The 14095-nt window shown below is 48.2% G+C and overlaps 2 protein-coding genes and 1 long non-coding RNA gene across 3 annotated transcripts; 2 read left to right on the top strand and 1 right to left on the bottom strand.

Annotated features, from left to right (window-relative positions):
* Nucleotides 1–5: 5 nt before the first annotated feature.
* Nucleotides 6–4934, top strand: LOC6902104 (uncharacterized). Its single transcript, XM_002133599.3, has 2 exons — nucleotides 6–143; nucleotides 3838–4934. The coding sequence occupies exon 2, from the start codon at nucleotides 3855–3857 to the stop codon at nucleotides 4842–4844; it is 990 nt and encodes a 329-aa protein (XP_002133635.1). The 5' UTR covers nucleotides 6–143; nucleotides 3838–3854; the 3' UTR covers nucleotides 4845–4934.
* A 5345-nt stretch (nucleotides 4935–10279) lies between these two features.
* LOC4815537 (27 kDa hemolymph protein) lies at nucleotides 10280–11426 on the bottom strand. The gene has a single exon (XM_001355436.3). It carries the CDS (start codon nucleotides 11393–11395, stop codon nucleotides 10424–10426), a length of 972 nt encoding a protein of 323 aa, XP_001355472.1. The 5' UTR covers nucleotides 11396–11426; the 3' UTR covers nucleotides 10280–10423.
* Nucleotides 11427–12851: 1425 nt separating this feature from the next.
* On the top strand, nucleotides 12852–13530 carry LOC117184705 (uncharacterized). Its single transcript, XR_004470129.1, has 2 exons — nucleotides 12852–13172; nucleotides 13246–13530. It is a non-coding gene; the product is annotated as an uncharacterized lncRNA (long non-coding RNA).
* The last annotated feature ends 565 nt before the right edge of the window (nucleotides 13531–14095 follow it).

Here is a 14095-nt window from a genome sequence, read left to right as displayed (position 1 = left end):
GTTAGAATGGTTACAAATACCTAACCAAAATCCCCTTGTCATTAAAACTCATATCACAAGTCGTCGTTTCCCACATTGGAACACACAAAAATTCTCACATATATTTTCAAGCTGGGACACGATACGTTAAGGAGAGACCACAGGTAAGTGGATTGCATTTCATATTCAAATCGGAAGCCAGGCACATGGACATGGACATGGACATGGACATGGACTACCTTTGTAGGTCAGCATTGGCCTTCCAAATTAGAGTTGATTGAACTGAATAGACACGGCTTCGATTCGATTCGTTTCGTTTCGTTTTGTTTCCTGCGAATGCAGGAGTTCACTCAACTGTCGTTGATATCCATTGAGCGGCTGATAGCGAGGGTATAATGGGTTCTTTTCAGGAATGGGGACTTCCTTCGCACCTCCGATTCGCATTCATCCAATTCTATTCCGATGAAAGCCCATCAAATATCTGTGGGTATGCCCTGCTTCGAGTATTCCTCAACTGCTGCTCCGCCACCTGCACTTCCACTGCCACTTCCATTGTTGTTCCGCTAAAAACCTAATTTCGCTCCGTTGTTTGTTCATGGCTGTTGTTCCCGTGGCCCACACGGTCCACACTTGTTTGTTTGCCCTATCGCGGGGGCTAATGTTGCTGTTGCAACTCCAACCCCAAAACACCCCCCGGTGCTTGATGAGGTCCCAGCCTTCGAGGGAATCTACTGGTGCTCTCTCGGCCCTCTTACCCCTATAGGATGGAGTGAGAGTCTGCCCTGTTGATGGATCTTAACTATCTATGGACCTTTGAGCATGATACGAGATTTCCCCTTTTTTGTTTGAATATTGATGGTTGTCAATGATTGTGCATTGGTTTTTATAAAGTTTTCTATTGGATATTCAAGTCGTAAGTTGCCGTAATCAGAATAACCTTTTCAGAGGGTATCCTCTTGGGGGAAGCGCTTAAATTCTCCCTTCTTTTGGTTCTATTATAAGAGTCCTTCACTCTCTCGTCCCTGCCATAAACTAATTACCGCACGTTTTGCGCTCTGCTCTATTACAGTGGTTCTTCTAGTTGTTTTCTGCCAACAATTAACATTCAGAATGATGATGATGAGGTTGTTCATGTTGATGGGAATGAAAATAAAGATAGAGATGGGGTGGCATGGGGTGGGGTGTTTTTTTGATGGCAATGGCAATGGCGATGGGGATAGAGATCCCAAGCATAACCATCATCTGTCCCGTGTCTGTATAGCGACTCTTGCAACTGCTGTTCATGACAAATATTTAAATCATTTTGCTGTCAGCACAAGGTGGCCCCACCTGTCTGCTGGCCCCTGCCTCCTGCCTCCTGCCACCTGCTGTCATCCTGGAGAGCCTGGGCTAACGCATAATTTAACTGTAAGATGGAGCAGAGCACTCCGACTGTGTCCCTGTTTCTGTCTTAGCCGCCGTCTCCTGTTCCTTCTCCGTCTGGGTCTCCTTCTGGGGCTTTTCCAGCAACTGTTAAATGACAGGCACGCCCCTTGGTCTCGAGACAAGTGCCACACATCATCCGCTGCAGGAAAAACTGAGAATTTGCCTGCTCGCTTTTCTTTGCTTGCCAGTCTGCCTGCCTACCTGCCTGCCAGCTGCTGCTGCCTCTGCTTTTGCTTTTGCTTCCCTGGCAGTCGAAGTATATGGATTTTTAGCTCAATTTTGGCAATACACAGAATTATACTCTTATAAACATCATCCATACTATGCAGTCCATTCTTTTGCCACTTTCTATGTGCTTCCAATATTTTGCTTAAGACAACTTCTTTGTTTTTAAAGATCATCCTACATTCAAGCTTACCAGCCGCTGGATAGTCCTGCAGCAAGGGTATGTGCCACTTCTGCTCCTGCTGCAAAGACTATCCTTCTTCGTTTTTCTTGTACTTGCTCTCCTGCTTAGGTGTCACTTGCTGCACTTGAGATATATTCATATATATGTACATACGTGCACGTGCACGTGTAGGGTGCACAGTGAGAGCTCTCTGGGGCGGACAATCATGGGTTCTCTATGCGGTGATCTTTCAGTAGAGCTTTTACTGTGAGTGTGTGTGTGGTTATGTGTATGTGTGTGAGTGTCTTTGAATACTTTTGTGAGTTATTTCTTTTGCCAGCTATTTGGCAAATGCCACAGACACTCTGCTCTGCTCTGCTCCTTTTTTTGGTGTGGATTCGCACTCCTTTTGGAGCACTTCTCTGGTTAAGAGCTCGGCACAAATGCATTTTCCTTATTAAGAGTCCAGTTCTCTGTCTCTCTCTCTCTCTTTCTCTCTCTCTCTGCGCTCTCTGGCCTTTTCTGTCTCTATTTAAGTTTTCATTTAAATTATATGTAGAGGGGGCTTTCCCCCGTCGAGCACATTTTCCATTTTTCACCTGCAGAAAAGAGGGAAATGGAAAGGCGAAAAGGCGTGACTCCTCTGATAATGCCAGTCAAGTGGGACAGAATGGGCGGTGGCGGGGGGTGGGGATAAGGGGTGGCTGGGAGAGGACGCCATTCGACCGCAGAAACAGTGAAAAGCAATTAAAGTAAGACAAGTTTTAAAAGTCCGACCCGAATCGAGGAGAAAGAAAGCAAAAGGCCACTGCCAGAGTCAATTTGATTTCTGATTGGAGTGGGAATATGGCGGAGGAAGTGGAAGTGGAATTGGATGCAACAGGGAATGGGGAAACATGCGGACTGTGGGTGGGGCCTGTGGGGGGGGGGGGGCCAGTGACAAGTGGCACAGCCGAATCCGCAAATGGATGATGGTGGATGGGAAACAGCCAAAAAGCGATTGAATGGTTGATGGCCTTCAATAAATTCTAGTATTCCCTTCTTCTCTCTCCCTCTCTCTCTCTCTCTCTCTCTCTTTCTGTCTTTTCTCCCTGTGGGATATGCTGCGGGGGAGGGGGGCAAAAACACTTGACAAAAATTTATGAGACCGCCGCCATCAAACTAATTGAAAAACTAAGCCTCTGCTCCCCAAACCCAAACCCGAGCCCAAACCCAAACCCAAACCCAAAAGAGTAAGCCAAACTTTTGCCATCCACAGAACAAACCCGAAAACACACACACACACACACACACAAAGAAGGGGTGGCAGAGTGACACAAGGAATGTGTGGCACATGCAAACAAAACCCCAAAAATGTTGCACTTAATTGCAACTATTGGAAACTTTGTCCTGCATCCTAATCCGACACTCATCCTTCCATCCTACCCTTCGCTTCCCCACTCTTTGGTCGTGCTACCAAATTCGGTTTATTTTCTTGCCAAATACTTGGGGGCATGGCAGCTGGCGGTTGGAGCAGGGTGTCCGTCCAGAGAGGGGGTAGAAAAAGTGCATGCCACAGAATCGTCTCGCAGTCGAGAGTCCTCCCTGCAGTTCTATCAAATTATGCATGACATACATGCCACAGCCATCCACTTTGTTGTATCAACCACACCTCTTCCCACACACTCCCTCCCCCCACTAGCCACCCATTTACGTGTCCAATTGATTGACAATTAGAGATTGACAATTGTCATTTAAACCGTAAATAATTTCATTTGATTGGTGCTCTGATTACATCCGTGTAATCAAATCGAGTTTTAAAGCACTCGATAATAACCTCTGACCCTTGGGAGTGGAGAGGGATCCGCACTCTACTTTGTGGATGGACGATTGGCCCTCTAATGGGACGCCTGCCATGCGGTCGCTGCTTTCCGCTCGCTTATAATTGACACTCGATACACTCTCGAGTTAATCGAGAAGGGGATATGCGGTAGATCGCCACCAAATATCGTGCAACAATCGATGGGTAACAGTCAATGCCATTCCAACCCTTCTGTATCCCCCAGGAACTCTTCTCTCATCGATGGCTAATAGAAGGACAGTCCGCGGGACGGACCGCTCTGATCTGAATCTGAACAATTCGGTTGACGGGATAGGTATCCCGCCCAGGTTCGGCGGCTACTGGACTTTGAAATTGAACCGCCAAAACGAGCCATTGGGATCTGGATTGCAAAAAACAGGCAGCTCAGGCAGTTTCAATAGGATCTACAACAAACTCGGCAAAAAACAAACCGCAAATGTAGCTAGAGAGGTTGGAGGTATATCTACGAAGCAGAAGTATATCTCCTGTAGTGCCCCAGTCTACCGAGGGAGTCGGCAGATCTATGAGGATGCCAGCTCACTCCAGAGCCCCTTGGTCCAGTCATCCCGCATGGCTTCACCAGAGCTATCAGAATCCTACACCTCGAACAGCAGCTTTTTGCAAAGCTTTAATAAATTAAGGAATGGGACCACGAAGAAGCACTCTCCCAAAATAAAGCCATTCAAGAAACACTCGTACTACGACACCCCTCCCTCGGGCAGATGGAAGATAACTCCAATACCTTCGCCGGTGTATCCGCAAGAATTTTCGATAAATATTCATTCCAGAACCAGCAGCAGCTCCTCGAAAAACTACATGTCCAAGCTGGCCCGCCGACTGGGGTTGGCATATTCCACAGAAGGGCCCTCTAAAGAGTACACTGAATACTCCACAGGGACCTCTACAGAAGAATCCGCAGAAGAGTCGGGAATGTGGAATGTCCAGCAGAAGAAGGCCTTCCTCCCAAAGTATACCGATTTCAGCGGTAAATACTTCGAGGGGCACGACTCTTCCGGCAAGGACGCGGAGAAAGAGTCTTCTGAGGACACGGCAGAAAGCCTTGGGGATAACGAGCCTTCCGATGATGAGGGTGAGGACGAGCGCTTCTACCGCCAGATGTACGAACTGTGCCGGGCAGCCCACCTGCTTATGTGCACGTACGTCCTGAAGAAGGCCAAGGAAATGTCTCAGAGACGCAAGGCTCAGCTCTAGGATCATCAGAGGATCCACCTTCAATCTGATCTTCCCTGAATCTCAAGTTTCTTGTTTGGTTACTAAATAAAAAGTAAATCTTTTTCGTATTCAGTCGGGCTATTTTTTCTCCACCTACTTTTTTCCGCATTCCCTCGCCATCTTTCATTAGTATTTCCCCACTTTTTAGCACTGCAATTAAATATGCTAAAATGAAATCAAATATTTTTCGGGGCCACGAAAAAGTTAAACACCAAACGATTTTAATAGCTGTCACGGGGGAAATAGCGATGGTTGGCGATGGTTGGAGATGGTCGGCGATGGTGGTGGTGGTGGTGCTGGTGCGGCTGCTGCTGCTGCTGCGGTGGAAAACTTTACTGTCGCAATTAATAAAGTTTTTCTAGTCGAAGGGTTGGACGTGGGTGGTGCCATGGGGAAACCGTCGGAACAAAAAAAACCACCCAATGAGAGAGCAACGCGAGTCTGTTTACAGTTTTCGCCATTTTCAGCGAAAAATCGCTGACGTTGCGTATGTGGCATCCACACACACACACTTATACATCTCCCTCCCCCCCTCCCACTGTCAGCGTCAGCGTCAAGTGTCTTTGCATAATTTTTAGAAAACCGCACGAAGGGTGACTTTAATGTCATCAGCGGTTTCCTGTAGCTCCCCCACAGGACAGCTGTCAACAGATTTAATGTGCAGCTTTAATCAAATTCACATCAGGCTAGTTACGCTGTGAGGACGAGCCAGAAGGAGGCCATGATAAGGCCAGCATGAGGCCAGGATGATCCTGCGGAACCAGAGGAATGGAATCCCCCAGCGAAAGTTTCCCCACATTGCCATGACCCTACTGCTCCTTCCATAGCGCATTACAATGCGAAAACTTTTGTGGCAGTGCTTTTTTAAGCATACCCTGCAAAAAGATGGGGAGTATATGGGACCTTCTCGCCCTTATAGAATGCATATATTTTGCAGGGGGAGGGAGGTCGATCCATGGTCCATGATCCATCCAAGAAGAGCCTCCCAAGGGAAGCGATCACAAAAGCCGTAGATCCCATTGTAGATCCTCCGACTGCATTGTATCAAAGACTATAAAATACCAAGATATTTCATCGGGAACAAATTCCAGTTCAATATTCGTTCCATACATCATTGTAGCAAGTGGCGTTCTGGTACTTCAATTCCCTTTTTGGGCTTGGTCTTTTCTGTGCCTTTTCCATCGATACTTCCTTTGGAATTCAGTTCAGTCTCTTGTTTCGAAAATCGGTCGTCCGAAACAGGACACACCCTTAATGGATCCGAGTAATGAGTATCCTTTAGTCGAGAGTCTGGAAATGGCACTTGTATCTGCTTCACATTACGCTGGAATGCGTTGACTGATTGAAGGTGGCGGAGGTGCTAGAGTGTGTTGCAAGTGTTGCGGAAGTTGGAGTGTCTAGTGCCGGCTGTAACAAGTACAGCTGCTCGTGTGCTGCTGCCTCCTTCTTGTGGCGTGCTACTTGACGCAATTAAAAGCGCATCAACAACTCAAAATCCCCAAAAAACACTCTGCTCCAAGGGTTTAAAGGAGCAGGTGTCCAGGAAAACACCGAATTGCGAGGAACACGAAAAAGTGCTGCACGAGTGCAAAGTTCAGTCCAGGACTCCAAGACTCCCAGACTTTGTGGTGCACTGAGACTTCTTGGCGGTTGTTATGCTCCCCGTTCGTGTATCTCTATCTGTATCTCTGCATCCCTCTGTGTGTGTCAGTAATCTCGTTCTCCCCGGCAAGGTGTTTGGGCCAAAGTTTTGTCGACATCTTAATTTCTCACTTGTAAATTGAGCTGCGCCAGCAACCGCAAATTAGACCCCAAAGTATACGTACTTTGTGGATGCCACATATTCCCCATATCCCCACACATACAAGCACACAGGAGCCATGCCACACAGACAGTCATGCGTAAGACCAACACGGCAGACAGACAGGGAGGAGCAGACAGAAGAGGAGAATGCGGGACTCCATCTCTCCAGACAAAGCTCCCTCAAAGTGTGGCAAAGTGCGAAGTGTGCGTGTGGGTAGGGGGTTGCAAGACAGAGGACAGAGGGCAGAGGGCAGAGGAATTCCCGCTCCGACTATGTGGCACCCACAATGGTGGTGACACCACAAAACCCAAAACACCCAATGCCGAATCCGATGAAAGTGCGTGGCGTGTGTGGAGGACTGTCAGCGATAGGAATCGTAACAGCATTATTGGGCCAACAGTATGCTCGATTGATTGCAAATAGATAATGGATAATTGATTGGCAGATGGAAATTAATGGAATGCCAGAATCGATGCGGAAACAGATAATCAATAGAACAAACGAATGAGCCTCATTTCGCATTTCCCATTTGATTCTTCTCCACCAGAGCACACGGAGACGGAGAGGGCTAATGGGCTCGTGTCGCGCCTCTCACATTAGCCTCCTGTACAATGTGTCAGGGATATCCTGGAACTGAAACTACTCCTGTTGCTGCCTCTTCACTCCTCCTCGACTAACAGAACTGCAGCCAGATGTTCTGGTCCTTCTGCCAGATGCTGCATTTCTCTGCAATTTCCCAGTGGAGCGCTATTGGTTCCCTACCTTTCCTTTCCTTACGCACACTTACCCCCATCCACACCCCCTGGAAAAGCCATCCCCCCCCACCCTTCCACACGTTTCGTCACGCTTTTCACACCGCACCAAAGTAGACAAACATTTGCAAATGAGCGTTAAAGCGTGGCTCTCCAGCAGCCGCAGACGCCTCAGGTGGCATGCTCCACCATCTGCCATTCTGGCACCTCTGCCCCTTACCCAAAGACACCCACTCCCCCTGGAGTCGTCGCTGAGAAAGAGGCACGAAGTGGCATGGGGCATGGAGCATGGAGCATGGAGCATGGAGAATGCGTGCACAATTAGAGATAGTTGTGGCAATGACAGTGGCAGCTTTCTGGAAACAAAATTGAAATATTTAATTAAATTTGGCAGACTGCAGGTACACCCCTCACGCTGCCTCCTCCCTCCTCCTATGGAAATACGTAATTTCCATTTTCATTGCCTTTTCATGGACCCTGCCACCCAATAAAGTGCATAAAAGTAGTAGGCATTCCTTAAACCTTGAAACTTTTCTTGTGTTGGGCTATCTCTTTGGTTCAGTGCAAAGATCTGCCAGAGTAAGTGCAAGCTTTAAGGACTCAAGATTCCTGGTTTTAGGATCTTCTGGAAGGATACTTTGGAGGTGTCCTCAAAGCGTGGAAGCCGCAGAGGTTCCTTCATTTACTTCTGTTTCAATAAGATTCCAAATATGCTTGGGAAAGTTGTGAGCCTCTCATTGAAAGATCTCTGAAGTCGTGAAAGCACCCATTGAGGGTTCGAGCTCTTCCGGGCCATTTCAGTCTCCTTTTGTTCGGCTTTACCCCCCGAAAAGCATTTGCAGTCCTCCTTCTGGCTCGCTTATCGCCGGCACCCCATCGAGGGCCAATAATTTGGCCAATGACGTGCAATTATTTGCCAGCCAACTTTTGAGCCCCTCTCCTGCACCGCTCCGGGCCGCCCCGAGTCACGCCTTTTGTCCGGTGGGGCAGGCAGCACTTTGCCAATTGCTCGCGTGGCACGTACAAAGTTTGTCTGCTCCAAGCAGCTGAATGGGAGCTGCAAAAGTCGCAGGACTCAACTATGACTTGGACTTGGACTCGGACGGCGACGACGACGACGACGTCGAGGACGACTACGACTCTCTCAGTCCGACTGGAATGATTCATGGCCGTTGCAATTTAGCTGCCAACTCGCGAAAAGTACCGGAAACGCATTCATTTTCCGCATTTTTCACATCAATAATAAAGTGGAAGCGAGTGAAGGGAGGAGGATCAGGCAGGAGAAGGCGGGTCTGCGACTGCAGTCCTAATTAAGTTTGTAACATTTATGACTTGTTAGCCAAAGACTTTGACTGGCTAACTAACCAAACGGAGCCAAGGAGCCACTGGGCCACTGAGCCACGGAGCCACAGAGCCACCAATGAAACTATATTGATTGGAAGAAGCCGTTCGAATCCTTCAGGTCCCCAGTCCCAGCCTCAGTCGCAGTCTCAGCTCCACTCGCCAGCAGAAAACGAAGGACTAATGCAGGACGAAAGCTGAACTAAGACTCCATCCATTTCATTTCACGCTTCGTCTGCTGTCAAATGGCCCCCCAACAAAGCGAATCTGGATGAGACGATGAGGTTGAGAATGAGGATAGGGCTCTGGAGGTGGTCTCTCTTCCTTGTTGTTGTCCACTCTCTGGACTCTCTGAATCTCTCCGCTTGGGCCGCACTCGTCTGTGAAATGATGACAGTTGCGGTTTCATTTTTTCGCTGTCCGTTCTCCCTAAGATTTATATGACATTTTTTTCGGACATGCCCTTCACAATGGGTCCCATGATTTTAGGGCGATCTTCAGTCCCAAGGACATGCAAAGATCGAATGAAATGCATCCTCATGGCAGTGCTGTCGAATGATCGAGAAGGTCAGTTCTCTTATTAGTAGCTTTTAGATTTCCACAGCTAAAGCCCACGGCAATGGAGCAATGTAGCATCACTATTTCCTGTATGAATGAGCTCTAATAAATACCCTATGATAGCACCATTAATCCGTATTTGACTCCCATTCGATAAGTGTATTTGTAAATACAACCACTTCCGTCGGTTTTGGGCATCTCATACATTTTATGATTTACGAGGGTGACGAGGCACTCCGCACTGCAAATGGCTGAGGGAGGGGTAGGAGAATGGACTGGGGATATGGGGAATGGCCACCGATTTGCTTATCATTCCCGGAGAATGACTAGAAATTTTGTTTACTTTTCCCACAAAGTGCGACAACAATTTTTGGGTTATCATTACTTATGCATTTCGTTGAGGATTTCCTTAATTTTCTCAGTGCTAAGATTACTCGTATTCGTTCTACAGTTCAGCTCAAACTGTTCCCATTCTCGTTCATCCGACAGTTCAGGTAAAACGATGATCAGCTCTACTGAAACTGTGCCTGTTCCTTCCACAATGCAACAAAATCTGTATTTGGCCAGTGACCACACCTCCCTTTCATCTTAGGGCCCCAGCTTTTCTCTATCTTATATTCTGTTTCCTACTTTCTCTCTCTCTCTGGTTTTTCCTCCATTTTCCCCCCATTGTTTCACTGCTGGCGATAAGAGCCAGCCGGAGACGACTGACCCGCTGCTCTGCTTTTGCTTTAGCTTCTACTTCTGTTGCTGACCGATAAGCGGCCTGCAATATGGTCCGAGCGGCTCAGTGACCCCCAGCCCCAGCCCCAGACCCAACCCCAACCCCACCTCCCACTCGTCGCACTCGTCCCCATCTCATATTTCAGGCTTGTGTTTATGCAGCTCAACACTTTCCTGGATCCCGGACACCGACACGGACCCGCAGCCGGAGTTAACAAGGGAATCCGTTAAGCGGCTTACGCTCGACTTGGGAAAGTTTATTAAACATAATTATAAAATATCAAAAAATAAAAAAAAACAACGAGAGAGAAAGGATAAAGGAAAGCAGGCACACACACGCAGAATGGAGAATCGGTGGGTGGGACGGAGAGCCCGCCCTTTTATAGGACGGCCGCCAACGGTAGGAGAAGGAGGAGGCTCCAGGCCACCAGCGAGGCGGCTCCCCCGGCGGCTGGGTCTGGGGCCGTAAGGGCCTGGGCCCGCTGCCGCTCCTGGAGTACCCGTTCGATGGCCGGCTGGCAGTTGGACTCCTTGCGGACGTAGCGGAACATGGACTCCACAATGTTGCTGGGCGTGATGGTTTCGCAGCGCTCCAGGTGGCGGACGGTGCAGGTTTCGAAGTCGTAGAGGTCGACGCACTGGCGGGGACCCAGGACGAGCTCTGGCAGCAGGTCGGCAATGTTGGAGGACGAGAGCTGCCCCACCTGGGGCAGGTAGCCGGCGAATGTGGTGTTGAGGCAGGTGGCGATGTGGTCGCGGCTCGCCTGCAGGCACTCCGGACCCTGTTCGGCGATGAAGAGGGCGATCTGGTCGCCGTTCTTGTAGCAGACGAACTCCAGCAGCTTGTCCATGATGCGCTGCATAAGGGCATTATGGGAGCGCTCTTCGCGGGTGAGACACGGCTGCAGCACGGCATTGAACTCCCGCAGGCAGGTCTTCGCCTGCGGCAGGCGCAGACAGTACTTCTCGAAGACCACGTCCAGGTCTCCCTTGGGGCTGGCCTTCTCTATCTCGTCCAGGATCTCGGTGACATTGGCCAGTCCTCCAATGCAGCCCATCAGCTGTCCGGCCGCCTGCTCGATGGCCGTTCCCAGAGCCGTGGCGTTCACGGAGCCGGCGGGGAGCGCCTGGTTGGCCTTCTCGCATTTGGCGCGCAGCAGGCGCTGCAAGTCCGCCAGCGACACATTCGCCTTCGAGTAGCCGGCGGGCAGGTAGTGGGCGCCCAGCTCCTCCAGATCCTTGACAGTCGCCGGATCCACTTCTGGCAGCTGTCCCGATCCCAGAGCCAGGCAGCAGCCCCATGCGACGACGGCCAGCAGCAGCAAGTGCGATGCGCTCGGCGTTCTCTCCATGACTGATCCCGACGAACAGCCCCGCAGCCCCGATTCCGACCCAAACGGGCATTATCTTATCAGTGACGGGGGTGGCCAGGGGAAGGGGCGCCCCCAGGGGGTGGGGTGGCTGCGGTCAATGTCTGAGATTAAGGCAGCACTATCGCCAGATAGAGCCCCAGTCCCTGTCTGCTGCCACTAATCGGGCGAGTAAACAACACACAAATGTCCGAGAGCGTCCGTATACGGCCTCCGAAAACAACAACCCAACAACAGACCGAACCAGAGAGAGAAGTGGATAGGGAAATGTATAAACACTTAAAAAGTTAAACATTTTTGAGAAAAAATCTCAAAAAAATTTTAAACGTTTGAAGCAAGGCGTTGCTAATTTTGTATGCCCCTGAAGTAATTGAGGGACAAAGAAATTTATATATATACATTGTTCATAAAAAGAATCATAAATTTAAATTTTTAGAAATTTGTTGCCCTATTTGCAAAGTGATTAAGCAGACCTATTTTCAGCAATAATCGAACGTGAGGTTTTTAAAATATGTATACACCAAAATATGATACTTCAAATATAAACAATATATCCTTCTCCGTATCAAAAAAAAAGAGCAAAAAAATGGACTTTGGCACATTTGAATAGGTTTTTGCTTCAAAGTCAATGAAATTATATGTAAATTGGCTAAATTAGGTTCAATAAATTTAGAAAAAATTATTGCACGAGAATTGTATGGACCTTTGTCTGGCCATTAAACAGCCGAACAGCTATGTCACTGCAACAGCTATTGCTTTTTAATACGTCTAACTACACGAAGTGCTAAGCCCTTAATTATACTACTTATAATGATAATGCTACCAATTCCTCTTCATGTACTTTTATTGAAACTTATACTCCCGGCATACTTCTGGCACTTCTACTGAAACTGCTATTACTATACGAAAAGTGCGATACTTCTATTGGTACTCAAACTGATGTTTTACTTATAATTTTACCACTACTGCTCTTGCCTCAACCTCTTGTCTTGCTACTTATATTTATATTGCCACTTATACTGCTGCACCTATTATTTCTACTGTCACTTCTAACACCACTCCATATACTACTACTTAATTTAAGATCCATTCAGCACGTCGACAACTGAAAAAGAAAGATTAGTTCTACTAACAGTGGAAGTAGTTGCATCACAGCATCAACAAAGCACAGCTGCATGTTATCGGCTTCCTATCGGTTAGCCTTATCGACACATTGTAATACACAGATATGAGCACATGCTCGTATGTGGAATGCATTAATCCATCACACTTGTTTCATTTAACTGGACTCAAGCCTGATGCACACGCGGAAGTGCGTGCTCTCGATACGCACCACGTAATCGTAATCGTAATGGCCCACTCGATGCCACCGATAAGCCGGCCTTATCGATGCGGTCGGCTAATCGGCAAATCATGTTAATTTTATGTACCCCGCTCCAGGGATCGAGTTTAATCAGTTGTTTCGGGGCCGAAGTGCGGCACCCATGTGCCGCCTGCTCCATCTCAAAATGGAAGCCGGGATTGGAACCTCTCTCCCTGTTACCAGGCCGCATCAACCACAACTTGCATCCATCTATCGGAATAGGAATAATGGTAGAAGGGGGTAGAATAATCAACGGATTAATGCTTAGCTTCTGGATATTTCTGCCGTTCATAAAGTAGAAGCATATCCAAGGGAAGACCCCATCTACTGCAGTGAGGCCAGTGGGGGCAGCAACAGCTGCTGGCAGAAAAACCCAAAAACTGTAACTGAAAAACGGTAAAACGAAAAAATAGCAACAGAAACCCGAAGAAGCACAACTTGAAAAGTAACAATTTATCTTCGTTTGCAGAGCGGATGTTGCAAGTGCAATAAACAACTCCCCCTAAACCGCCCCCAAAAATTGCACCCTAAAGAGGAGCCAGAGTGCAGGAGACGGGAGAAGGAGCACAGAACTCTCTGCGCAAATTGAAATGAAGCGCAGGAAAGGATTCCCAAAAAAATGAAACCAATTAATTGTGGAGCCATTCTGGTGGGCGTGGCTGGAAAAGGATCACTCAGAGAGGGTAAAGAGGGGGCTGTTGCAAAGAGGGCGTGTGGCTAATGGCTGCAGTGCATTAAAGTTCCCTTGCAATTAGCTACAAAGAGCAATTTCTTGCTCATTTCTCAGACGTTGAGACTTGAGACGTTGGGACAGAGCGGTAAAGGTACACAAACAGAGGAAGAGAACAGATCAAGAAGGATATAAATTAAGGAAGGATATAAACATATACAACTTTGCCGGGACACATGTGTACTCTTGCCTCCAAGCTATGTATGCAATGTGTTCATTCTATCACTACGAGTAACGATAATCAGTAGCATACTTAATATTTGGACATGGGTTACGTTCGTTTTCAGCGTTTGAGACACTTGTGGATGTGCTCTTCAAAACCAGGCCAGGAAAGGGTGCAAAGCCTTCCCAGAAGGGGGTCGATATAATGGGTAAAGGGGTCACGGGAAACCCGCAAACAATTGGCAAGCTCCAACGGATGTTGGCGCCCAGCTAATTGCAGCTGCCAATAAATTGCACGAAGCAGTACAGGGAGGTGGAGCAGTGGTGAGGGGCAGAAGCCGGAGCAGGAGGCCATTTGCCAATTGCTTTTTCAACGTTTCCGTTTCCGCTATGGAGGCTCTGACTGTGCCTATGCCTGTGCCTCTGA

This window comes from Drosophila pseudoobscura, chromosome X, assembly GCF_009870125.1.
Source record: "Drosophila pseudoobscura strain MV-25-SWS-2005 chromosome X, UCI_Dpse_MV25, whole genome shotgun sequence".
NCBI lineage: Eukaryota > Metazoa > Arthropoda > Insecta > Diptera > Drosophilidae > Drosophila > Drosophila pseudoobscura.
Note: the sequence above shows the minus strand (reverse complement) of the source record. Positions and strands in the feature narration are given on the sequence as shown.

Bases quoted from the DNA above. Each gene is read 5' to 3' on its own strand.
- LOC4815537 (XM_001355436.3), bottom strand. From the start codon at position 11,395: ATGGAGAGAACGCCGAGCGCATCGCACTTGCTGCTGCTGGCCGTCGTC.
- LOC6902104 (XM_002133599.3), top strand. From the start codon at position 3,855: ATGGCTAATAGAAGGACAGTCCGCGGGACGGACCGCTCTGATCTGAAT.